This window comes from Manis javanica, chromosome 1 (genome assembly GCF_040802235.1).
Source record: "Manis javanica isolate MJ-LG chromosome 1, MJ_LKY, whole genome shotgun sequence".
NCBI lineage: Eukaryota > Metazoa > Chordata > Mammalia > Pholidota > Manidae > Manis > Manis javanica.
The window spans coordinates 167,876,334-167,903,861 of NC_133156.1; the positions used below are offsets into that span (position 1 = coordinate 167,876,334).

The 27,528-nt window shown below is 43.0% G+C and overlaps 1 gene segment (V, D, J or C); it reads left to right on the plus strand.

Moving 5' to 3' along the window:
- Positions 1 to 3,056: 3,056 nt before the first annotated feature.
- The window catches only part of LOC118971267 (immunoglobulin kappa variable 2-28-like), a 628,396-nt gene continuing 603,924 nt past the window's right edge, over positions 3,057 to 27,528 (plus strand). The window contains 2 exon segments of the V gene segment in view: positions 3,057 to 3,191; positions 3,601 to 3,910. Of these exon segments, the coding sequence occupies positions 3,143 to 3,191; positions 3,601 to 3,910 (359 nt within the window).

Below are 27,528 nucleotides of genomic sequence, written 5' to 3' on the forward strand. Positions count from 1 at the left end.
AATAATAATAATAAGGGAGAAATGTGGGATTCACATATAAATCAAGTATAAAAATCAAACAAATAATCATATCTGACTTGATTGTTTATAGTTAATGATGCGTGATCAAAACCAAAAGTTTCTGTGATGACTGCCCTTGCACTGTTCACCATGTAAGAACTTATTCACTATGTAAGAACTTGTTCACCATGTAAGAACTTGTTCGTTATGCTTCAGAAGATTGGAGACTGTTGAGAATTAGGCTTGGGATTGATTAATGATTGTGCATTGAGTCCCCTAGACAGAATTTTATTGTTGTTAACAATCATTTGATCAATAAATACGAGAGATGCCCTCTCGAAAAAAAAAAAGAAGCTTCTGAAGAATTGATATTTAATAAAAGGAAACAATAAAATTCTCATTTTTTATTTATGTTTCTGTGTTAGATAGGGGCACTATCCATTTCCCAGGGCTGCCATAATTAAATAGCACAAGGTGGGTGGCTTACAACAACAGAGATTTATTCTCTCACAGCTCTGGAGCCTTGAAGTGTGGTATCGAGGTGTCCACCAGGCCATGGCCTCTCTGAAGCCTGTAGAAGAGGATCCTTCCTTCCTCTTTCCCGCTGCTCGTGGGCCCAGGCCCCTTGGCTCGTGGCCACATAACCCCAGTCTCCACCCCTATCACACGGTCTCTTTTCTGTGTCTTGATTGTGTCCTTTTGCCTGGTCTTCGAAGGCTCCCAGTGCAACCATGAAGGGCCCACCATCCTGTCGCATCTAAATTAACTAATTACATCTGCAATGACTGTGTTTTCAAAAAATGTTACATGAGGTACTAGGAGCTAAATTTCAGTATCATTTTTAGGAGGACGCAATATAACCCATAACAGTCTATGAAAACAATTCTTTTTTTTCATTCATTGGAATGTTTCACAAATGGTTGCTACATCAACAACAAAGGTAATTACAACACTTGTACATCACGACATGCTTTGAGAGATGTTTTGCACTGTGCTCACATTCCCTTCCATGTTGTTCCCAGAGGGGCTCAGCCTCTAGCTCAGCCGGAATATCAGGCGAGAGGCAAAGACCGTTTGGCGAAAAACAGTTCTTAATACATTTGAAAATAGTCTTACACAACTGGCTTCAGGAGTTCGAGTGGAGACCTGTCTTTGTTTCTTTGGGTCCTTTCCCTCGCAGGTCCTCATCCTCCAGACCCCTCTCCTGGGCATGGTTATATAGAAAACCTGGAATTTTCAGAACACCAGCTTTTGTTACCCAGTGAGAGACACCTGTGTGCACTGGAACCTTCAGAAGCCAAGAGTAAGACCCTGAATTGCCTTGTTTGCCTCATAAGAAATGATTAGGCCAAAGAAACAAAAAATGTTTGAAAAATGGAGTAAAATAAATTATTCACCATCATGTATCTCAGCAAATGAGATTACTACCATGGAGTTCACATTTTAAAGGTCAACATAATTATTCAAGTGTCTTTTCAGCATTGCTTTAAAATGGTATTCTCATGGATTTCCCAGAACATACTGACAACCTAAATAAAGAGATAAGGTGAGGCAAGCTCGAATGACCAGAAACAGATTTGAGAACAGTGGGGAAATTCTAGTTCTGGAAATGCACGCTGTAGCAAGCTCCCAGAGAATCCATGGAGGATGTGGGTGGGCTCCGTTTATGGAGAAGAGTGCTATGATGGGGGTGCCAGCCGGAGTCCAGGAGTGAGTGCATTGCCCTGGGGATGCAGGTAGATTCTGGCAGATGTTTATTGGTCAGGAGATGAGCCTTCTATAAAACAGGCACTTGTTCACAGCAATGGAAATCACTCCCTGGGCTCTTAGATCCCATTGTTCTGAGACGACATGGGTGAGTCTCTGTTTCATATCCTCTAGCTCCATTTTAGATTACATTTCTTTCACGGCATTAATACAAATGATATTTTTCTGAAATCTTACCTACATTTGTATTTGTTAATTTCTTTTCCTGGTCATTTCAGTATGACTCTGGATTTAAGTTACCATACTTTAATAACACAGCAAAATATATTTTCAATGTTCCAGAAGTTCACCTGCAGGATAAAATCAATTTTGCCTTTCCTCTCTTTTTCAGGAGCTGTTTGTTTCACATGACCAGCATTAGGTTGGCAGGTGAAAAAAAATCAGGTGGTTTCCCTTTTGATGAAGGGTGCCCTGACAGACTGGCACTTAGGAGCAACTGGGACCCAGCACCCTACTCCACAGTGACCATATGAAAGCCCGGGCATCTGTCAGTGGTGGGTGCACGTCACCCTGAGCAGTGCTGCAGTGAATACACACACTGCTTTTCTCAACAACATGTAATCTCCCATTTTGATCAATGTTTAGTGTACGTACATGTTTGTATTTATAAGTATGCATTTACATACATATATGAATATCTCCAGATAGTAATAACTGGTTTTCAAGAATCATAATTACCATCTGAATCATAATTTTTTGACCATTTCCTATTGTCTTACCAGGTTATGGCTCTTTCTACATCACACACAGTCATTTTTTCCAGTGAAGTCTTTTTTACTTGAGTGCTCTTATGAGATTTAATTCCCTAGCTGCCAGGGAAACACCATTTCTAACACTGGTTTCTTATATTCTTAGCACTCAACCTGGGAACGGCAGCTAAGAGTCAAACTCTTGAAGTAGCTCAACTCAGTGCTGTTACTGGGAGAAAATTCTGATGATCCTGCTAGTGCCAGTGGGGCCTGTTTCCCTATCTAGATTACATGGATGAAGGGGGAAAAGAAGGCCACTCATCTCGGGGAGATTGCATAGGATCAACATGTCCACACTTCAGGGTGTCTGATGCCTTCTCAGAGTGACAGGGCCATGTGCACTCTGTCCTCCCAACCCATCCTGACACTCACAGTGGGATTCCTATTCCCAACCAGCAGGAGGCATGGACTTTAGCTTTATCCATTTTTTCCAAACATGGAAGAGCTTTTATTTCACTTTGTTTGCAGGAGAGCCCCTCCCACTCCCTGGCTCTCTCCACACCACTGCCCCCACCTGGGGATTTGCATGCTGTGCCCCAGGGAGGACCTTCCCTGCAAGCCTGAGATAAAAGGTCCGCTCTAGGCTTGCTCTGAGTTATCTGGACTGATCAGACAGACTTCTCAAAATGGGGTTCCCTGCTCAACTCCTGGGGCTGCTGATGCTCTGGATCCCTGGTAAGGGCAGAGGGTAGATCAGAGGGGGATTGGGAAGCCTGAGTTCAGGGGCTCTACTGCCCTCTGTGTGACTTCTGCCTGCATGTTAGATGGTATGACTTGTGCTTAAGTTGGGCATGTGATGCTTAGATCTGGGGGGTGAGGAAGCCTCCTGCAGGAACAGGGGCCTCAGCTCTGGTGAGGACTAGGACAGAGACAGTGGGAAAGCAGAGGCGATGTGGTGGCCTCTTTCCACTTCACATTTCTGAGGTTCTTCATTGTGATTGTGCATTTTTGTGCATGAACCAAACTCACAAATAATGAGGTGAAACAAAGTGCTTTTTTAGCTACAATAAATAAGAGAATGGACACAATGAAAGTGGCTGTTAATGTTGATATGTAACTTTGCATTTCTGTCTTGCTGCTTTAGGATCCAGTGGGGATATTGTGATGACACAGAGCCCACACTCTGTGCCTGTCAGCCCTGGAGAGTCAGCCTCCATCTCCTGCAGGTCTAGTCAGAGCCTCCTACATAGTAATGGATACACCTATCTGAATTGGTACATGCAGAAACCAGGCCAGTCTCCACAGCTCCTGATTTATGGGGTTTCCAACCGGGCATCTGGGGTCCCAGACAGAATCAGTGGCAGTGGGTCAGGGACAGATTTCACCCTCAAGATCAGCAGGGTGGAGGCTGATGATACTGGAGTTTATTACTGCCAACAAGATATACAAAATCCTCCCACAGTGATACAGCCCTGAACACAAACCTCCCTGTCAGTCTGGCCCAGGTGCCCAAGTGTAGATGTCTGGGGAGCAGGCTGACAGATGGTCTGAGAAGATATTGGAGAATTAGGAAACAGGTGGCAGCTGAGGACTCTGAACAATGAGTGCCTTGTCTACACTTCGGACACCACGTGTTAAGGCCCCTTCAACTGCAAGATGCTGGTGTGACAACACCAGCAGGAGATGGAGGGGTCCACATACCCTCTGAGCAAGCAGGCCTAAGGAAGGGAGACGGGTGCGATGCTCATCTTAATTTTCCCATCCTTGTGAACTGTCATCAGTAAACTGAGTCAGCATAAGAGGGAGACAACTGAGGCCAACTTGTTTCAACACAGGGTAAATATATGTTGGCGTTTAGTGACTGTGGTTTATATTTAGGATGAAAGTATTTGGTAATTGGTGTTTTCTCGTTTCCCCAGCCTTCTCCTTCTCCTTTTTATTACTTACCTTCACTAGCATGTGCAGGATAGCTTCTACACAAGCTGTGCGCAGGTAGTGAGTTGAGAACAATTAGGGAAAGTTTGGTGTCCAAACTATCTGTGGTAAATTCACAGTAGACAAAATATCTTAATGCTAAAAATTCTGATTTCTTTCAATTACCTTTTGCAGAAAGAAAATGTGAGTTCTTGAAATTCCAAAAGTTGAGCTTTTAAAATAAGATCATAAACCAAAAGACATAGAATTTACTACATAGTACGCTGGAATACAGATTGATATGTAATATCTTTTGTTTTCTTTCCCAAAAGGAATTAAAAAGAGTTTCTTAACAAGGAAGTCCAAATGGAAATAAAAAGGTTTACATTAAGGAGTTTGTAACACATACAAAGAACGACAAGTCCTCAGAGTGTATTTCTATGCATATTCACTGTGGGACACGCATTGTATGTGTCACATTGTATGAATTTCTCACCCATGTTCAGTGATGTGGAGCCACTGCACATGTTCTGTGACAGGACGTTCCCTGGACCTGCAGGCTGCCAGCCCTAAACACAAACCCCCCCAGGAGGCTCAGCCTCTCGGGGCCGCAGGAGCAGCTGTGGAGTCTGGAGAACAAGTGACACCAGGCTGGCCTCAGCTGGATTGGTTTGGGAGCCTTGCAGAGGGGAGCCTCAGTCACAGCCACTGGGCATCTCTCCTGTGCACCCCAGGGCCAGGGCAGCCTCCCCAACCTCTGACTTCCTTCCTTCCCCAAGGGTGCTCACACCTAGACCCTCCCGGAATGGCTGCCATGTGCTTCCTGGAGCATCACTCGGCTTCCCTCTGGCCTCGCGGCTGCACGGAGCTCAATCCTGTGGCTGGCAGGAGACCCTAGTACAGGCTTGACGTCACCCGCTGCTACTTTGTCCCTTCAGGGCCCATCGCTCCTCTGCCCAGTGGTTGTCACTCCCACTAACCATCAGGAGAAGGGAACTGCCTGCCCTGTAATGGGGTTTGGTTTGAGCAAGTCAGAGCACACAGGACTCTCCCACATGCACAAACTGTCGCACTGTCACCACAGAGACGGATCCCACGCCCCTTGTCACTCATTCTCTCTGAGTGGTTACCCAACTTCCCATCCACTTGCAGACTTCTTCTTGTGAAACTGGTCATGGGTGTTTTTACTTCCAGAGTTTTTTATTCTAATGCTGCAAATCTAGACCTCTGTACATTAATTTCACTATATCTGTAAATATAAATTTCCTAGAGCAAATCATTTGTGTTGTTTTAATTTACTCATTTCATTGGTGTCAAGGTAGAAACAGAGGTTATCGATGCATAAGTGTTACAGATAATATATGTATTTAGTGCTATAAATTCAGTATGACAAATTCACTGCTCTTGCATGCCACCAATTTTGAACTATCATGCTTACTTTCAGTTCAAAACAGTTTCTAATTGCCATTTTCATTCTGTCTTCAACCCAAGTTTTACTTAAAAGGAAGTCATTTAATTTCCATGTGTTTGAGGATTTTTCTGGAACTTTCTGTTATTGTTTTCTAATACAAATCGCTTTTTCAGAGAATATACTTTCATTGTGATTTGAATTCACTAATTTTATTAAGATAGCTTGTGGCCCAAACTATAGTCCCTCTTAGCAAATGTTTTGAAGAAAATATTCATTCTCTTATTGTTCGGTAGAATGTATCTTAAATGTCAAAGATGTCAAGATGGCTGGTGTCATTGTTCGAGTCTTCTGTGTCCTGCAAGTAGACCTGCTCCAAAGCCCTTGCTGCCCTGGGCCCCACTCACAACTGGCTGACTTCCATGTCACCTGGTCCAAGGGCCAGACATGCACACCCAGATGTGGAATGCACTTGCCCACTCTGTTGATAGAGCATTCATGAGCGCTTTCTGATCAGTGAGGAAAAATATTTCATAAGATTTGGTTTCAGCTGTACAGGGAGAGCCCAAAAATATGAGCTGCATGGCAAATCCATGTAGGAAACATCAGCCACCAGACCTCAGCCCCAATGTAACCAACAACCCAGAGAGTTCCCGGCTCATTTTCGGATGTTTTGGCTAGTTTTGACACAATCTCTGTACTGGCACTCTATGGAAGAGCGTCTAAGATGTCTAAAATGTGACAGACTAGTTCTCATACCTCTATTTTACCTGCTACCCAGAGGTCCTTCTGTCAACAACACACAAGTGGGAACTATGTCAGATTCTCAATACTCATTTTTATCCTCCAAGTTCTGGCCCAAAGTATTCATGTATGTGCTTAACTCAGTAAAGTTGCTATTACTGCAGGCATGTTTAATTGAATTATGCCCACTGCATCCCTCTCTGTCTGCAAATGTTAACTGGGGATAAGTTTTGTTAACCTTCCTGTCTTTTTGTTTTGCTCTATGATTTCTGAAGGCAAATTTTTTTACTGAACTTTAAAACTTTAGCATTAAGCCACACACATTGTTGACCACCAAACACATGGTTAATTATAAATGACAAATTTTCCCCTTTATATAGATAATTTTGGTGCAATCTTTTTGCCTGGTATATAGTAGTAAAATAAATTATTATAGTTTGTTTTGAATACCACCTGGGGCTGCTAAGATACCAGAATATGACTGAACCAAATAGTCCCTGGGATGAGAGATTCCTATTTCTAAGGACAAGGATAGGAGAGATACATAAGATCTGCCAATGTAAGTTTCTAACAAGTAATCATAGCCTCCAGTTCTTTGTTGAACTTGATTATAATAATGCCTGTGACTGTTCCAATGAACTCAGATTAATTTGATTTGATTTCACTTACTATGGATAATTCAGATGAGGCAGATGGAGAATAGGGTTGAGAAAACAGAAAGTCAAGCAGCTATGGAACCACAAAAGACCCCGAATAGCCAAAGCAATCCTGAGAAGAAAGAATGAAGCAGGGGGGATCACGCTCCCCAATTTCAAGCTCTACTGCAAACCCACAGTAATCAAGACAATTTGGTACTGGCATAAGAACAGACCCATAGATCAATGGAACAGAATAGGGAGCTCAGATATCAACCTAAGCATGTATGGTCAATTAATAGATGATAAAGGAGCCATGGATATACAATGGGGAAGTGACAGCCTCTTCAACAACTGGTATTGGCAAAACTGGACAGCCACATGTAAGAAAATGAAACTGGATTATTGTTTAACCCCATACACAAAAGTAAACTCGAAATGTATCAAAGACTTAAATGCAAGTCATGAAACCATAAAACTCTTAGAAGAAAACATAGCCAAAAATCTCTTGAATATAAATATGAACAACTTTTTCTTGAATGCATCTCCTTGGGCAAGGGAAACAAAAGCAAAAATGAACAAATGGGACTACATCAAACTAAAAAGCTTCCATACAGCCAAGGACTACATCAATAGAACAGAAAGGTATCCTACAGTATGGGAGAATATATTCATAAATGACATATCTGACAAGGGGTTAACATCCAACATATATAAAGAACTCACATGCCTCAACACCCAAAAAATAAATAATCCTATTTAAAAATGGGTGGAGACACTTCTCCAAAGAAGAAATTCAGATGGCCAACAGGCTCATGAAAAGATGCTCCACATTGCTAGTTATCAGGGAAACGCAAATTAAAACCACAATGAGGTATCACCTCACACCAGTTAGGATGGCCAGCATCAAAAAGACTTGTAACAACAAATGCTGGTGAGTATGTGGACAAAGGGGAACCCTCCTACACTGCTGGTGGGAATATAAACTAGTTCAACTATTGTGGAAATCAGTATGGAGGTTCCTCAAAAAACTAAAAGTAGAAATACCATTTGACCTGGGAATTCCACTCCTAGAAATTTACCCCAAGAAAATAAGATCTCAGATTCAAAAAGACATATGCACTCCTATGTTTATTGCAGCACTATCTACAATAGCCAAGATATGGAAACAACCTAAGTGTCCATCAGTAGATGAATGGATAAAGAAGATGTGGTACATATACACAATGGAATATTATTCAGCCATAAGAAGAAAACAAATCCTACCATTTGCAACAATGTGGATGGAGCTAGAGGGTATTATGCTCAGTGAAATAAGCCAGGCGGAGAAAGACAATACCAGATGATTTCCCTCATTTGTGGAGTATAACAACGAAGCAAAAATGAAGGAACAAAAGAGCAGCAGACTCACAGACTCCAAGAAGGGACTAGTGGTTACCAAAGGGGAGGGGTGGGGGAGGGTGGGTGAGGAGGGAGGGAGAAGGGGATTGAGGGGTAATATGATTGGTGCACATGGTGTGTGTGGGGTTACAGGGAAGACAGTGTAGCTCAGAAAAAACAAGTAGTGACTCTGTGGCATCTTACTACAGTGATGGACAGTGACTTCAGTGGGGTATGGGGGGATCTTGATAATATGGGTGAATGTAGTAACTACAATGTTTTTCATGTGAAACCTTCATAAGAGTGTATATCAGTGCTACCTTATAAAAAAAAAAGGAAGTCAACCAGCTAAACATACATGCTTTCCCCTCAGCTTAGAGAGAACATAGAAACTCAGAAGATACACCCATCTACAGGGATTTCCTGAGCTCATAGTAAAGCAGAACATTTATCATAAATTTATCCACTAGTGGATGACATCTTACAGTTATTTAGAAAAGATAACCAGCTCAATCGCAGGTCCCAGAAGCTCAGGAATCCATTGTGGTCCAGGTACAATTGGGGGAACTCTCTGCTATGTGGCTCCATCTCAATTCTCATGCAAGGAGAAAGTCTCACTTTTCTTTCTCTTCTTTTTTTCTTTTTCACTCTTCTAATCATCTTTCTCACATGTGTTTTGAACACCTCCCTGTATACACTGCAGAATGGCTTTCCCACGCATTCCCTGAAATAACACTGTTCTCTTAAGCAGCATGCATGTAGCGCTTTTACAGCCATCATTATCACCTTCAACCTCTTTGTCACATTCATTCCATTGAATTAACACTATTCTCTATGTCTATATACTTGACATACAACATTGTGTAAGTTTAAGGTGTTCATTGTGTTGACTTGATATATTTATATATAGCAATATGTTGGCCACCACAGGGTGAGCCAACAATTTTATCTTTTTGTACAATTATTATTTCCTTTTCGTGGTGAAAGCAGTTAAGATATCTAGTATCTTAGCAACTTTGAAGATTATTGTACATTATCATTGACTATAATCACTATGCTGTGCATTAGCTCCAGGACTTATTTTTTGACTAGTTGCAAGTTTGTACCTGTGACCATGAGTAAAGAAAACCTCATTGGACCTAGAGGGTATCATGCTAAGTGAAATATGGCAGGCAGAGAAAGACAAATACCATATAATTTCACTTATATGGGGAACCTAGAAAACAAAACAATCAGAAAAGGAATAGACCTATAAGTATTGACAAGAGACTGTTGGTTACCAAAGGGAAGTGGGGGAGGAGTGGGTAAGAGGTGAAGCAGATTAAAAGGCACTAAATGCAAATCGTAAATTAGTCATAGGAATGGAAGTACCACATAGACAATAGAACCAATAGCACTGTACTATCTTGGTATGGTAACAGGGTAACTACACTTACAGTAGCAAGTATCTAGTAATGTATATAATTATTTAGAAACTATGTTGTGCATCTGAAACCAATATAATATTGTACATCAACTTCATTCAGATCAATGAATAAATAAAATGGAGTCCAGAAGCCCTGAAGGGGGCGCTGTTACGCACAAACTGCTCTCCTTGCAGCCTGCATAACCGCAGGAGGAAAGAAGGTAATTCTTACCTTGACAAGAGAGAACACTTTTCACATAGGAATTTTATCTCCTGCTTTTAAGAAAAAGAAGCCCTTCCTGCCCCAGCTGCTTGCAGCCAGTGAGAAACTGCCACAATCTCAAACACAATCACAAACTCTTGTTCTTCCGCAATGAACGTTTGTTCAAAACCACGCTGTCCATTTCCTCCTAAAAGCTGAGAAAAGCTGACCTTCTCCTTATCTCCTTGGACTTTCCTATGGTTTGCCGTACTTTGCTTGTCTTGAATTGCAATTTCTCTGCTGTTCCCAAATAAGCTCATTTTGCTGGTAAAATAACTATATATTTTATTTTTAAGGTTGACATACCCCTAAACAACATCTCCCCAGTTTCCTCACCCCTGGCCCCTGATAACCACCATACTACTGTCTGTTTTTATGGGTTCAGCTCTTTTAGATTCCACATATAGCACACAATATGTGTCTTTCCCTGTCCGACTTATCCCACTGGGCATAATGACCTCAAAGTCCATCCATGTTGTCACAAATGTCAGAATGTCCTTTGTTCTCTACATAATATTCCATTGTATATATGTACCACCACTTCTTTATCTGTTCATCCATTGGTGAAAACTGAGATTGCTTCCATATCTTAGCTGTTGTGAATAATGCAATAAACCTGAAAGTGTGGCTCCCTGATGACCTGTTTTCATTTCCTTGGAAATACACTCAGAAATGGAATTGCTGGATCATATGGTAGCTCCATTTCAATTTTTTTAGTAAGCTCCGTATTCTTTTCCATAGTGGCTGCACCAATTTACATTCCTGCCAACAGTGTACAAGGGTTCCCTTTACTGCACATCCTTGCCAATGTATTCCTTGTCTTCTTGATGATAGTCATTCTCAATGGGTGAGGTGAAACCCTGCTGTGGTTTTGATTGACATTCTCCTGATGACTAGTGACATTGAGTATCTTTTCAGATACGTGTTGACCATTTGTACATCTTCTTTGAAAAAATGTCTGTTCATTTCCTCTGCCCATTTTTTTTCAAATGCACCAGATTTTTTTTTGTATCATTAATCTACAATTACATGAAGAACATTATGTTTACTAGGCTCCCCCCTTCACCAAGTCCCCCCTACATACCCCTTCACAGTCACTGTCCATCTGTGTAGTAAGATCTCTGCCCATTTTTTAAATCAAATTGTTTTTTCTGTTATTGAGTTGAATAATTGGTTGATATATTTTGGATAATCTTTTATCAAATATACACTTGGCCAATATTTTCTCCCTTTCTGTACACTGTCTTTTCATTTTGCTGATGGTTTCTTTGGCTGTGCAGAAGCTTTTTAGACTGAGGTAGTCCCACTTCCTGATTTTTGCTTCTGTTGCTTGTACTGTTGTTGCCATATCCAAAAATATCATTGCCTAGGCCAGAATCAAAGGGCTTTTTCCTCATGGTTTCTTTAGAAGTTTTGCAGTTTTATGCAAATCATATCTTACATGATTAAGTCTTTAATCCCTTTCAGGTTGATTTTGTGAGTGGTGTAAGTAGGGATCTGATTTTGGTTTGCTGCATGTGGTTATCCAGTTTTCCAACACCATTTATTGAGGAGACTATTCTTTCCCCTTTGAGTGTTCTTGGCTTTCTTGTCAGATATTAATGGACCATGTAAGTGGGAGTTTGTTTCTGGGCTTTGTATTCTGTTCTGTGGGTCTATGTGTCTATTTTGATGCCAATGCCAGACTGTTTTAACTATTACAGCTATGCAGTATGGTTTGAAATGAGGTAGTATGATGCATCTGGCTTGATACTTCTTCCCCAGGATTGATTTGGCCATTTGAGGGGTCTGTGGATCTGTATAAGTTTTAGCATTGTTTTTATTATTTCTGTGGAAAATGCCATTGGAATTTTAATAAGGGTCGCATAGACTCTAGATAGCGTTGGGTAGTATGGGCATTTTAATAATATTAATTCTTCTGATCCCTGAACAAAGGATATCCCTCCATTTGTTTGTGTCTTCTTCAATTTCTAAGAAAGTCGCACTTTTATTTGGGAAGAAACTGCATTTGCACCCAGTCAGGGGGGCAGTCTTTTGTGTATCTCCAGTCTTGTCCTGAAGAATGTGAGTTTTGACTATTTGTGGTGACAAAGTTTATAGATCAAAGTTCACAGAATGTGTAACAATTTCACCCTCTCCTCTCAACAAACTCTGACTCCAGGATAACAGATACAAGCTGTTATACCAACTAGACTGTCTTTTAAGTCATGCAGACTACAAACTGGCTCATATTTGGAACCCAAACTAACAGCATCTGGCAACAGAGACAAAACTACAATAAAACCCACCTACACAAGTCCTTTCTCATTCTGTTGACTATGGTCAAAATTAGAGAAATGCGGAGGCCTGCTCCCACCTGACCCACTTACACCTCTTGACCAACCCTTCTTATTGGTGCCCAGTGTAGAGGGACCAGCTTTGACTGCTAATCAGTTTTCTTGTTCAGGCCACAGCATGGTTTATAGGAGACAGATTCTTTTCTAGAATTAGAAATACACTTTCAATCTTCAGGTAATAAAGGAAAATGTCAAAGCCTTTTTCTGGCCAGGAAATATATTTATATGACATTTTCTGTGTATTTCAGGGACACAGATTGTGGGATAAACCAACAATCAGAAATGGGGACTTTTAAATGTTTTTTGTTAATTTCACAGAAAATAACCATTCTCTGGAATTCAAATATCTTAATTTGTAATTACAACACTGTATAAAAGTAGCCTTTTCAAGAACTGATCTATAATAAAAGAAAACATGACAGAGTTTTCATTACTGTTCATTTTCTCACAGTTTAGGTTTCCATGTTAGATAGTGGGTGCATTTATTTCACAGGGCTGCCTTAATAAAGTACCACACATTGATGGCTGGAAGCAACATAGATTTAGTCTCAGCTCTGGAGGCAGGAAGTCTGAAATTAATGCCCCTGAGCAGCTCTGGCCCAGCACCCTTTTCCACTGACCATCTCTGATGAAGGCCCAGGAAAACATCAGTCATAGCTCCAGGTTATACTGAGACATTAACAAAGTGGATCTAGTTCTTATTATTCTAACATATGGGGTCTACTCTTAAGTGGTGGACTTATGGCTGTGAATGCAGGAATCATTTTTCTATAACCATTCAAAAAAATAGTATAATACCACACAGTTACTTTTCGTTCAATCTGTTCCATCATCTCAAAGGAATTTTCCCACTCAGAAATTCTTCTAATTATCTGATGTGTGTATGTATGTGTGTGTGGAGAAAGAGAGAGGTAAGTATAACTCCACGGGGGGAAATATGTTCCTGGCCCTGGGCAAATAACCTTTGAAGCCAAAATAAGTCAAAGGAAGAAATAAAGTGGGAGAAATCTATTTATTTATTACAAGCAGTCATCCACTTCTGCTCTCCTGTGTCTCTTGCAATATGGCTGTAAAAAGAGGGACCCCACCAACCCTCTCCAGTCCAGATATACCCTCGCTCCCCCAACCCTTGTAATCACAACCTTGGAAACACCTGCTGATGTGGAGCTGCACAAAGGCCAGGTGAGAGATTCTGGAAATACTGCAATTTTATCCCCAGTAAGCATGATAGGAAATCACCTCACCAGTATATAACAACCAGTCAACAGGAATTTCATAGTCACTGCCTGAGACATAAAATTCTTTCCCTTTTCCTCTTACATTTCTAGCTGTGAGAGTTTTTTTTCCCTCCTGATCAGTTTCTTCTGACCTGAGTGTTTTATGGAGTTTAATCCACTAGGTCCCAAGGAAAGTCAGTGTCTGGCACTCACGTCTATCATTCTAAAACAGTTCAGCCTGGTAACATCAGACACCAGACAACGCTTCACCTATCCAGGCCATGCTATTATTGGGAGAAGCCACCTAAATCAACACTAGTGGGTGTTTTGTGCTAGTCTGAGCCTATGAATAGTGTGCTATCAGCTAGAAATGTCTAGGGGCACTCATGTGGGCTAGAGGTAATCCCCCACAGACATTTCCCCTTTCAAAACCTCGTTCAAGCTGGGCCAGCCCTTGTGGTCCTTATTACGATTGTAAAACACCCCTCAACATCCGTCAGAGAACTTGGAAAGACAAGATTTATTACCCAGAGTTCCTGGAAGATGATGCCTGGGGCAATACCTAAGGTTCTTGGGACTCTGCTCATTTCAGGGTCAAAGGTGGGGGAGCCAAGGGTTTTGAGGGTTCACTCTTTATTAGTGAATATAAAACAGAGTGGGACTGTAAAGCAATTAAAGTGCTGAAAGAGAAAAACAAGAGGCCAAAAGCCAGGAATCTCAGGCCACAGGAGATCACTGAAACAAAGGAAACCCAGGGCTGGGTGGTCTGGCTCTTTCTCTAGTCCTGTAGCTGGCACTGTGTTTCCTTGAGATAGCTGTCTTAAGAGGTGGCTGCCTAGACAATGAAAGCTTCATGTCTGGCACTTGCATCACAATAATGAACAAGTCAACTGTCAGGCCCTTACTCTCCAGTGGAGGTGAGAGCTGTCTCCTCAAGATTAGCTTGGAGGGAGCCGAGGGCAATGGCCATTGATCTCCCGGAGATTGACATGAGGATATCTCTGCAGTCATTGTTTCTGATGCTTTTTGAGAGGGCAGAACCATGTGCAGCGTCCATGCCACACATCCTGACTTCCACAGTTGCATCCTTCTTTCTACTACTGCAGGCAGCATGGACTTTATCTCTACTGGATTACCTACAAAACGGAAGATACTGTTTTTCACTTGGCTCACTGAGAGGTTCCCCCACACTCACCCTGGCTGTTTCCAAACTGCTGCCCCCACCTGGGGATTTGCATGCTGTGCCCCAAGGAGGACCTTCCCTGCAAGGCTGAGATAAAAGGTCAGCTCTAGGTTTGCTCTGACTTACCAGGCCTCATCAGACACATTTCTCAGAATGGGGTTCCCTGCTCAGCTCCTGGGGCTGCTGATGCTCTGGATCCCTGGTAAGGAAAGAGGGCAGATGAGGAGAGGGGAGTGGGGAGGCTGAGCTCAGGGCTACCACTGCTCTCCATGTCTATTCTGTACACTTTTAAATACATATGTCTTGGTCTTGGGGAAGTGGCATGACATGTTTAAATCTGTGAGAATTAGACGGACCTAAAATTAACAAGACTCTGTTACAGAAAGAAGGGGCAGGTGTAGGAGATTCTAGAGAGCCATTTGTACCTTACAAATCTCTGTGAGTTTTTGTAATTGGGTGTTTGGTGTATATGAATCAAAATCACACAAAAAGTGATTCAGCCTAAAATAATTACCAAAGTTAAATGATGAAAATTGTTCATATTACTCATACATAACCTTGTATTTCTCTCATTATTTTAGGATCCGGTGGGGACATTGTGTTGACGCAGACCCCACTCTCCCTGCCTGTCAGCCCTGGAGAGCCGGCCTCCATCTCCTGCAGGTCTAGTCAGAGCCTCCCACACAGTGATGGAAAAACCTATTTTGATTGGTTCCTCCAGAAGCCAGGCCAGTCTCCAAAGCGCCTGATTTACTGGGTTTCCAACAGGGAGTCCGGGGTCCCAGACAGGTTCAGTGGCAGTGGGTCAGGGACAGATTTCACTCTCAGGATCAGCAGGGTAGAGGCGAATGATGCTGGAGTTTATTTCTGTGTACAAGCTACACAACTTCCTCCCACAATGATACAGCCCTGAACACAAACCTCCCTCTTTGGGGTGGCCCAGCTGCCCAAATACGTTGCTTGTCTGCTGAGCAAGCAAAATAGATTCTCTGAGTCTGAATGAGAGGAAGAGGTTGCAGAATCAGAGAAGTAGGTGGCAGCTGCGGGCTCTGGACCTTGAGTGCCTCCTCTCAGGGCTCCACGTATTGAAGCCCCAACAGCTGCAACAGCTTTGACATAAAACCTAACAGAAAAACGGGTCCATGCCGCCTCTGGGCAACCAGAGATGTCAGAAGGGAGAATTGAATAAAAGCCCATGTTAATCCTCCCTGCTTTGCACACATTTATTAATTAATTTCTTTCAGCCACATAATGAGACTAATGCATGGCATTGACAAAAAAGACCCTTAAAGTCACCTTAAAATAAAGAGGGAGTTTTATGTGAGCCAAATTGAGAATTAGCCTGAGAGACACAAATTCTACAAATACAAGCGTTGCCAGGAGCTACAGTCTTATAGAAGGTGTTTTATCTTTGAGGAGGAAGGCAAAAAAACAGAACTCCAGAAGGGTACACCATCTACATAAGATACATGATGCTTGAAAAAAGGTCAGGTCACCGAAGGGTATTATGAGAAGGCAAACATTCTTTCTTATCTTATGTCCTTGAGCAGGAATCCAGATGCCACAGGAGAGCAGATGGGATACACACTTGGTTTAGTTTTTAGCTTGATTTTAATTTGTACTGTAGAGTTAGAAAGTTTAAGTCCTTACAAGGGGCCACTTTGAGACTCCCAGTTAATGAAACCATCTTACTCAGGCCTGAGGAAGTTGGTGGTTCATTTTCCTGTAGTCACAGGGGCAGCACAAAACGAATGCATCTCTGGTTTCGTTTGGTTCATCAGCTGCTGGTATACATACAGCAGGATAATATTTTGTGCTTTAAGATACTATTTTCTTCTCATCCATCTTTCCACTGTACTCTTAGCCACTCTGTCCTTATGCAGCAGGCATAAAATTGTACATTATAGTCCTCAATGGAGTAGCTGAAAAAATCTACCTATATTCATGGTTTTTGAATTCCTAGTACTGGGGAGGAAAAGCTTTCCTCTATCCTTCAAGGTTCTTCTAGATGGTCCAAGAATGAAATTGACATGAGACTGTCTTGCCAATTGGTTTCAGCCCCTGGCAGGTTTGCTATGGATTCATTGTGACCAAAGAAACTGACAGCAAAACGTTCTTGGGGTGAAAGGGTTATAGCTAACTTTATTTCCAGGTGGCAGGCCAGTCACTAGAATCCTGTTCACTCAGAGCAAGGCTGAATGCAGCAAGCTGGTCTCTGCCTCTGGGCCCCTCTGCATAGCTGTTTCTGCCTGCACAGCAGTCCTCTGGGCCCCTCTGTCCACACAGCCATCCTCTGGGCCTCTCTCCATAGTTGTCCTGCACAGCCGTCTTCTGGGCCTCTGTCCTCGGTGCTGCCACCACTCCAGCCTCTGCTCTGTTCTCCTGCAGCCCTGCCACCGTGTCACACCCAAACCACTGGGCAGAGCTCTTTATATAGAGTCAGCAGCCATGTATTGCCCACAGGTGTGCACTGAGCTAGTCAACCAGAGCCAGGTGAGAATCCTGGCCAAAGGAACTCTCATTTTATCCACATTCCACCCCTCCAGGATTCTCTCCTCTCAATCTATGTGCCCTTAGTCCTCCACAATGGTCCCTGTGAAAGGAAGCTTGAACATTGTTCTCCAGCCTCTCCAGCAAAAAGTCTTGCAGACACACAGGCCAGACTTGTGGCTCTGTCTCCGACCTCTGCCTCTTTGGTCTTAATGGCTGGAACTGCTGCTCTGGTTTCATTTGTTGCTATAGCTCCAGTAAGATCCTATTTGGCTTCCTGTCTAATTTCCTTCCATCTACTCCTGCCCAGTATCAAATCAACCCACATCTAGGTCTTTGTAACCCTCATGAGGCCCCTCAAATTCCTCCTGTGACTACCAGGTCTTATTTCTTTTCAGGTTCTCGTTGCTTCAGCTACTGTATGTGTCACCTCACATTTTGTAATCGCTGCCTCAAGGCAGGCTGCACTGTCAGGGAAGACAGCTTGCCCATCTCTGATCCCAACAGAACAATTCCATCCACCCCTCAGTCCCAAACTCACTGGCTCAGCCTGAGTATAAGGGTGGAGCCTAGAGTGCTCCACGACCTGGGGAGGGGGCTGCTCCTCTCCTTGGGGAACTTTTAGCTGCTGGGTCTTTATATTCTTTACAAGCACTGGGCATGCTTTCAGTATAGGAGGGGCCAGTGCCTCCAGCACCACCCCTTCATCCTTTCCCAGCTCCTCCATTTCTGGGTCTGATGGCACCTTTCTCTCCCCTCCTCTGAGTGCCTCCTTTGCTACAACCTTTACCTTTTCTACTCTGCCTTGCAGTAATGCCAGCTCAGTCTTCAGCAGCTCTCTTACCTTCACCTCAGTGCTTCGCAGCTGGTGTTCTCATGCCACCTCCACCTGTGCTCCCCTCGGGAGTTTGTCCTTTCCTCCTTCAGAGCCCCTGGCAGCGCTGCAATCTTGTTCTGTAAGGACTCTTTTACCTCTTCAATGGCACCTTGCTGCCAGCATTCTTGTGCTGCCTCCTCTCGCATCAGTGCCATTTCCTTCTTCAGGGAATCCACAGAAGTTTGCAGTTTGCATTCTCGTGCCACCATTTCTTGGGTCTTTCTTTTTCAGGAGCATGTCTTTCTCCTCTGTAGACCTTTTTAATACTGTGAGAAGCAGCCAACCCACAGTCCCGGCTGCTTCACGAGCACTCTGTCTCTCCAAAGACTTACTTACTATACCAAGGGCCATCCCTACTGCCTCAGGTGTCACCTCCACAGGCCTCCAGTCCTGGGGTGGGGCCCAGTTCTCTAGGAGGCAAGCCACCTCAGACCACATACCCATTGGGGGACAATCCACTGTCTCCCCATTCACAGGGGCAGCCCGCTGAGGCACCTCTCCCTTAAGGGCAGCCTGTCTTTTTCCTTGGTCAACAATGAACCCTGCCTACTTGGCCAATTGTCTTGCCAGTGGGTTTCAGCCCTGGGCAAATTTGCTAGGATTCAATGTGACCAAAGAAATTGACAGTAAAACGTTCTTTGGGGTGAAAGGATTTATTACCCGGCTTGTTCTCCTGGAGGTAGGTCGAGCACTAGCCTCTCTGCCTCCGCCTGGAACACTGGTCCGAGCTCCTGTAGTGCAATGATAGCTAATTGCCTAAAGGTGCGGAAGCAGTAGCCGAGCAACAGGCCATTTACTACATCATCAGGTGGTTCAAGTTCAGTGAGGATCCTGGCCATAGGAATCCCAGCTTCCCCGCAACCATCCAGAGGTAGAAAGTATCTTACCAGTCCTGTGGGTAAGTCTGCAAAATTAACTTAAGAATTTTAGTAGTCTGGTCCCCTCCCAGGATAGCAGCTTCCCTCTGGGAGCATATCAATCAAGGCCGCAGGCCCTGCCCCCTTGCGGTGGAGGATTCCCCTTCCCAGAAGTGGGGTGGGCAGTGGGGGATTACTAGAAAGGACTGAGGGAAAGTAATACTGACCAAGGAACAATATAAAGGAGGGGTCTGGGCTGGTGTTTCTATTAAGCCTTTCATTCCACCAACCAGCATAGAGGAAGGGAGCAAAGGCCCCGAATATTCAGTAAGCACAGAGAGGCTGGCTCCCGTGTCGACCAGGAAAGAAACCTGACTTCTGTCACCACCGTTACCCGGGGATCCGCTGGTGTTGTTGTGAAGGGGGCCTTGGGATCCAGGCCGTGTCAATTGGTCACTAAGGACAAGGCCATGAGTGCCAGGTCCTCTCTAGATGTGTCTGGTATCCTGGAGGGGAGAGAACTCAAGGGAGGAGCTGACTTCCCAAGAGGGCAATCCACTCTCCAGTGACCCCACTGTGTGCAGTGCGGCCACAGCTTTGTAGGAGGCCTGGGATGGGGCAAGCTCTCGCCCCGGGGCCCTGACTGCCACAGCGGAAACAGTTGCCAGGCGGGTGTGGGGTGGATCCTTTTGCAGGCCTGTCAGCAGGATGTCGAACTAGGAGGCCAGAATCTGATACTTGGCTTTAGCCTGTTTTTCTGAGTTTTTGTTGCTAATTCCAATTGTTGAAAACTTTAAAGGCAAGGTCTACAAGTTCTTTCTGAGGTGTTTGGGGTTCAATTTTTAATTTTTGGAGCTTTTTAGGAATATCTGGGTCAGACTGGCAAATGGAATAGAGGGTAGGAGAATAAGGCCCTCAGGGTAGTTAGGGCTGGTGTTTGTGCACCTCTGAAAGGCCATTTATAAATGAGGGCTGGGTTTTCATCTGCCCTCTGGATAATGTGCCTGAGCTCATAGTTGAATTTATCAGGGTTTTCTGAAAAGGACCCCATCTTTTTGTTCAGTATGCTCCAGATCATTAATTGAAAAGGAGACATGAACACAAATGGGCCTTTCAGTGCCTCTTACCTCACAGAGGGGTAGGATAGGGCCTGAGCCAGGCTAGGTACCTGCATCAAGGGCCAAAACACCTCTACCCATGGCTAGAGTTTCCCATGAGGGTTTGGCCTTAGGTCAGTAATGAAGTGTCCTTTGACCTGACGTGTTCAGGGCACCCTGGATACTGTGTCAGCAAGGCTAGGAGGGAGCATGTTATAGATCCTGGGTTCCGGCCCTTTCTCAGTCTTAATAGTAGAGACCCATCCACTTCAATTTAGCCAAGAGAAGAGACTGATTGTAAGCTGTATGTAATGAGACTGGAAAAATCTTTAAGTCAAAAGGTGAGGATAGGTTAGGACAGATACCCGAGGATTTAAGTTCACTATATAAGACTAGCTATTAGTAATAAGTTCCTATGTAAAATAGCATAGCTGTAGAGTTCTGGTGTTCATTTCAAATTTCTGTGGATCCATGTGCCAGAGTTACCTGAAAAGTGGAAAAAATATGGATTCTGTGGCCACAACTCCCCAGGTCTTAAATCAACTACTCAGGTGTATTTTTGCACAAACCAGGTCTGTGAGTTTGCTCGGTAGGCCATTTTACTGCATCAGCCGTGTCTTTGAGACGATTCAAAGACCTCAGACCTTTGTTCTAATCTGACATGATTCTTAGGAGGTGAGAATCCTGAGACCTTCATTTTTAGATAAAAGATCTATTGAAGACTGACTACTATTATTGGTCTTTTGAATTTCTCCTGTGCCCAGCTCTTCATTCATCTGATGAGCCCCTCTGGTCTTGCCAGGCAAGCCCTGTACCTGCTACCCATGTCTGGCTCCTCAGGCATAGCTAAAGGGGCTTTATTGTTACTGTGAGCAAATCACTAACCTTCCAAATTGGGGCACTTTTGAAAGTGAAAGGTGGCACTATTCATAATCAAGCTGAGCAAACCCTGATATATGTTTATCCTAGGGTTTCTCACTAAACCCCTACCACCACAGGGCAGTGCCCACCCCACACACCCCTGCCCTGTTCCTCGAATCTGTTGAATAGTGACAAAATCTGTCTGAAACTTCTTCCTCCTTCATCCACTATAAAAGCTTTGGGTATTCTGGTATTTGATTGAACGTTTGCAGTCTTATGTCTAATTCTATTCTTTTAAATCCTTTCTATTACACTATACTTCCCTCATATGCAAAAATATATAGAATCACAGATATTACTCCTCATATTCACTTGCCCTTGCCCTTCCTCCTTCCTTCACCAGGGAATCACCATCTTGAACTCACATTCCTGAATTTATCATATCTCTGCATGCCTCACACTTCACCACATATGCACGAACCCACAATAATGTCTGGCTTTGTTCTCCCTGTTTTAAAGCTGTGTGTGTTATTCTGCATTTGCCTTTTTTCACTAACATTATGCTTTTAGAGATTTCTCCATACTGATTGATCCATGTCACCCTAATTCATTCTTTTTAAACACTGTGTAAAAGTTCATTTTGATAGGCCACAGTTTGGTTATCTATCTTCCTATTCATGTACATTTCTGTTTATCCAAGTTTCAGCTGTCACCAACAACACAGCTATGACGATTGTTTTTTTGGAATGTGTATGCGAGATCCTCTAGGGCATATGCGACTATAAAAATGGAGTTGGAATACAATTTTCTAGTTGATAGACAGTCGTAGGTATTTAAATTAAAGATGAACCATTTAGAGAGGTGTCCTGGTTTAGGGATCCAGAAGCAAGGGTTCAGGAACCAGACCCCTGGGTTCAAATCCTGACCCTACCACTTGCTGGCAGAGTGACTAATCGCTACATGTCTTGGTTTCCCCAGTCACGGCATGGAGACGGAAGTAAGAGTACCAGGGGGTTACTGAGGCACGGATGCGTTAGCATGAGAGAGGTACTCAGAAGCCAGCCTGGGGCACGGCAAGTACTAGAGAGGTGTTTACCAATGATACATTTTGTTTTCCTATTTCAGAGCCTGTACAGGTTTTAAGTTGGTTCTTAAGCACTTTTTAATAAATAAGTCCTTTTCAGAACTTACAGCTTGAGAAGTCTATTGGGCCTCAAGCACCGGGTCTATAGCTCTATAGCTCTTAGTGGTTTCAACAAACTCTGCCCATCTTTAGGGAGCAGCAAGCTCCCTGCTCTGCTGGTAGGCTTTCCCCTGTGGCTGCTCTCTTGTCTGACATACTTTTATTCACCATCAGAGAAGCAACCATCAGAAAGGCTTGAAATTGGGGTTAGACCCTGGAGAAAGGGGGGCTTAGAAAGCCACTACGTTCATTTTTGTTCTAAACATTGGTTTGGGAGTCCATGAAATAAGCTGAATTCAGCAGGAAACAGTGGGGGACCCCTTCTTCATAGTGGACGTGGTGTGGGGGTTGTGCAATTCAGAATCCTGGGTGCTAGTGGAGACGTTATTACGTGAAACAGTTATTCACAGGATATGTTCTATGTAAAATAATGCAACTGATCACCACCATGCCTGAATGTAGAAATCTTCTACATCCCACTAGCTTGAACTTCTTAGGAGGGATACCCTGAATTCTTTGCCAGCCATTCTATCCGCAGACTGGACTAGGTGTTAATGTCTGTCTGAAATACAGTACGGAAGAGCCTGTTGCAAGGACTCCAGGAGCTTAAATGCTGTGTTGCCATGTCTTGCCTTTTCTGTCCTTTATATTTAGGTAAAATTCAAGCACCAATAATCTAAATTGGCCTGATTTTATATCAAACCATTTTTTAAGTTCTAATTCTCATTTTTCTCCCTGTAAATAAATCTGTTACTGCGTAGTGAATATTCTTTGTAAGCAGCTGAGAGACCTCCCTCTACTGGGCATGCCCATAACTGCGGCCTGCACTTGGAATGAGGAATGCTGATTTTCATGTTACATGTTGAAAAAGAAAGCAATTTATGTCTTTGATTGAAAAAATAAAATAAAAAACAAAAAAAGACTATGTAATACATGTGACCTTGACCTAGAATGAGTTGTCACCAGGTCTCTGCCTCTTCTCTGCTTTTGCCCAAAGCAGCTGAATGAGAGTTGCCATGACCCATCCTAGTATCAACCAGAACAAACGACCAAAGCTGGTGTCAGTTTTTCTACCACAGTGATGTGAAAAACTAATGTGGAGCCATCAGGAAGGGCCCTTAACCTGTCGTGCAGAGGAGAAGTTTATTCTAAAGCCAGTTCGACTGTAGGTTCAGGCTCCACACCAGGTCAGCACAGAGGTGCTATTCTGTGGCTTCCTAATGCAGGGCAGTGTTTCCAATGCCTTGCCTGGGGAGAAATTCTGTAGTTTTTCTACACCCTGTTCTCATGATTTCTCTCTACCCCCCAAGCTCTTTTCGTTCTTTATATCTGGTGGTGGCTAGGCAGGTGGAACAGCATATTCTTGGGTTGAGATTAAGACGAGCAGGGTACATTGTAACTCTTTTCCTATAACCCAGAGTGCCTAGAATAGAAGAAATGATGCAGAAGAGGTGAGCTGGGTACGGGCTGAATAGGTCTTTTGTGCTGACTTTAGATTTTGTCCAGACGAAGGGTCACAGTCTGAGAAGCCAACAGGGAACAGGTAGATCAGAAGGTGAGGGCAACTGCTGAGTGGGGACAGGAAAGAAGTTGACCTGTTCAAAGGGGACAACCATGATTTTACCAGCTGATGATTGCCATGCGCTAATGATTTTTTTCCAATTAAAATTTTGACAATTAACTAAAAAACTCATCAGTTTAAGCCACCTTGTGACAAATTAGTAAACAAATGAAACAGACAAGTGCTGAGGGCTTAGACTAGGGTTTGGTCAACGACAACTAATCCATCTGTGCTGTTTTGTCTCTGGAGTCATTACTACATGGTTAGCTCACTTTAAGGCAAATTGTCAGAATGATGAGGGCTAGTTCCTAGCCCAGTAAAAAAAGCAATTCCACTTCTCCTCAGTATGCCTTGTCTAACTGATAGAAGTAGTCATGTTTATGATTGGACCAATTTTTTGTCTACCTGTGGACCAGTAACCCTGCACACAGTAAGTGCTTCATTCACGCTGAATAAATAATTGGCACAAGAGTGTTTCACTTCCTTTTGCAGAAAAATATGATCCCTTGGATTAGATGACATCCTGTGTCCTCCAATACTGATGACAGATAACTTTATTATGGGGCTATAAAATAAACATTTGTTGCTTCCATTTCCCAGCTGACTCAATTATATGCCAGAAGGGGGTGCTAAAACCTATACTTTTTATGTGAGAGAAAGGTAGATGGTGAGGAGAAATTTCAGGATATGTTGCCTTTGCAAGCCTTTGGGAATAGAATCTCAGTACTAGAGTACTTAGTACTAAGAGCAATAAAGGTAAGAAAGTCAAGCTTTCAAGAATGGTGAGGGAGATTATTGTCTGGAAAAGGAGGTTCCACTGTTAGAGCAGGGCTACCTATGGGGACACTTGTCTTCAATCACACATTGCACATGCCTCTATTAAGAAAGTTACTTTCTATCAGGTGCTGGGAGTACAGCAGTGAACAGACATCACCCTGGCCCTGAGGAGCACATCACAGCACAGAGTGTCAAGTGAGAGGAAGGGAAGATGCAGGGTGTTTGGGGAACACGTAGGAGAGTGGGAGAAGCGCCCCAGGGTGTTTCGTGTAAGCAAAGCCTATATTGAGAATTACAGGGTGGGTGGATATAATCCAGACGATACTTCGGTAGAGGGGGCAGGGGTGTATGCCAAGAAGAAGGAAGAGTTTACTTAATGCCAGGAGGCCAGGAGGTGAGAGCAAGCCTACTTTGTCCCTAGAAAGGAACAGTTTATTCCAGCTGGATTTAGAGTGTGAAAGGGAAACGGTAATATCTGAGGCTGGAGACGTAATTAGAATATAGGTCCTGCGGGGCCTGGTAACCACGTCAAGGAGTTTGGACTTTATTATAAGAACAAAGGGAAACTGTAGAATTTTAATCAAGAAACTCATCAAGGGATTCACATGATCACACCTACATCTTAGAAAGGCCACTTTGTGTGAAGGAGAATGATGGTGGGAATGGAACAGGCTTGAAGCAGGGGATCGATAAGGGCTTGTTCCGTGATCCCGGAGAGTGACAGCAGGCTGGAGCAGAAGAACGGCAGTAGGTTTAGAGAGAGCTACACAGATATGAAGAGTTCTTAAGAGAGAAGAGTCCTCTCTCTCATACACACACAGGCCTCAGGAAACAGTCAGAGATGGTGGGCTAAGAAGAAACCAGGGGCAAAGTCTCTGCTGTGCTGGGCCCACTGGGATGGGAGACGCAGGAGGGGAGCAGACTTGAGGTGGGGGCAGGGAGTGAATGTGGTTTGGGATATTGAGTTTATTTTTTGCACATCCAAATGGAAGTATCTATTAAGTAATCTGACAAACAGGCCTTAAATTAGGATATTTGGGAGACATCAATGTTTTGATGTAACTGAAGCTAGAGGAACAGACGGGCAAAGTATTTGAGCCCATGTCCTCTCAACCGGTAGCCTTGAGGACCAGCAGGTGGACAAGAAATCAAAATGTTGATAAAAATAAAGGACAAAGGGTACATTTGTGGGTAAAAGATAAACCATTTTATGTCAACTTAAAACATGAATATATTTATATGGCAATCTTTGATATAAAGTTATGGCTCTTAGAAAACAGGCCCAGGGATAAGAGTTCTACATGGTCTTGCTTGCTTAGTTCACACTTAGAATGTAACATCTGCAGTTTCCAGTTCCAGTTTCTGTAAAGTAGAATGAGAACCAAATGATATGAGCAAAAAAAAAAAATCTTTATATATATTCCCCATAGGTATTCCCTTTTCCTCTTGGTTATTGATAGCTGTCTCTGTCAGCCTAGTTCTTTATTATCAGCAATTTGTCTTTATTGAATATTTCTTGAGTATTCAACTCTTTCTCTTTGCAATCCCATTTCATCGGATTACAGAATATTTCATTATAATGCATATAAAAGAATGAGTAGAGCTAGAGGAAAACAAATACTCTTGGTAAGTATACAGCTCAGTGGGTGAGGCATCTTACAGTAAGAAGGCAGATTGAGTATATGGGTCAGAGTGTATTACAAAGACAATGAGGAATATTGGTTTATCTCCTCATTAGTTCAGACTGTTAAGAGAGCTTCTGCTATAATATGAATCTTATGAACATGAAGATGCTGATACTTGTTTTTAAATCCTGATTTCATTTTGCAAAATCAACCTATAAAATAAAACATACATACTTGAAACCAATATAATATTGTATATCAACTATACTTCAATGAAAAAATTTTTAATAATAAAATAAAACATTTCTCTCTCCATCTATCAGAACTGTGGCTCTTGTCTTTGGCTCATTACAGGAGCAACAAGGCCTACACTAGAGTATGAGATTGTTTCATGGGGCCCAGGAATGAGAATGCAGCTTCTGGAACAACTGGCCTCAAAGGACTCGGGTTCCTTTCTTGTACTTTCTCGCCTCTTCTCTACTTTCTATCTTTTGCAGATCAGCCATCTCTCCTTGTAGATGAGAAAGCCTTTCTTTTCAACAGTTTGAAATTGTTGTTTTAAAAAATATCATACAGTAAAATTTACTTTTTTCTTTTGAAAAAGATTTGTGAATTCTGTGAATTTTAATATGTGTACACAATTGTGTAACTACCACCACAGAGTACAGAACAATAGCATAGCCCTCAAACTGCTCTTGCTATTGCTGTACAGTCATACTTTCCCCCTACCTTGAACACCTGGCAACCTCTGATATATATCCATCACTATAGTTTGTCTTTTTGAGAATGTCATACAAATAGAAATATAAGGTATGTAACTTTTGGGAACTGGCTCCCCTCAATCAGCATAGTGTCTTTGAAATCTCAACTGAAGTTGGTGTATGTATCCATAGCTTCTCCCTTTTAACAGCTGTATTGTATTACATTATGTGGATGTATCAGAATTTGACTATCCATCCACCTACTGAAGGATGAAATAAAGTTTTAATGCTTACTTATTCAGCTGCCCAAAAAGATGAACTGAGGTTCTTGGGTTCAAATCCAAAATTCCTTTCTTCTGTTTCTGTTTCATAGGCTTGGCATGGATTCGATTGCCACCCTTGAAGAAATCAGCTAGAATTGGGGATGAAGTGTTAGGACTGGTCCAGCTTGAATCCATGCTCATCCCTGTGCCTCACCTCTGGCCAGGAGTACAGTCATGGAGAACAGGGCAGCTGCCATAGCAACCATGAGGCAGGACAGGGAGAGGAGTCAGGGATG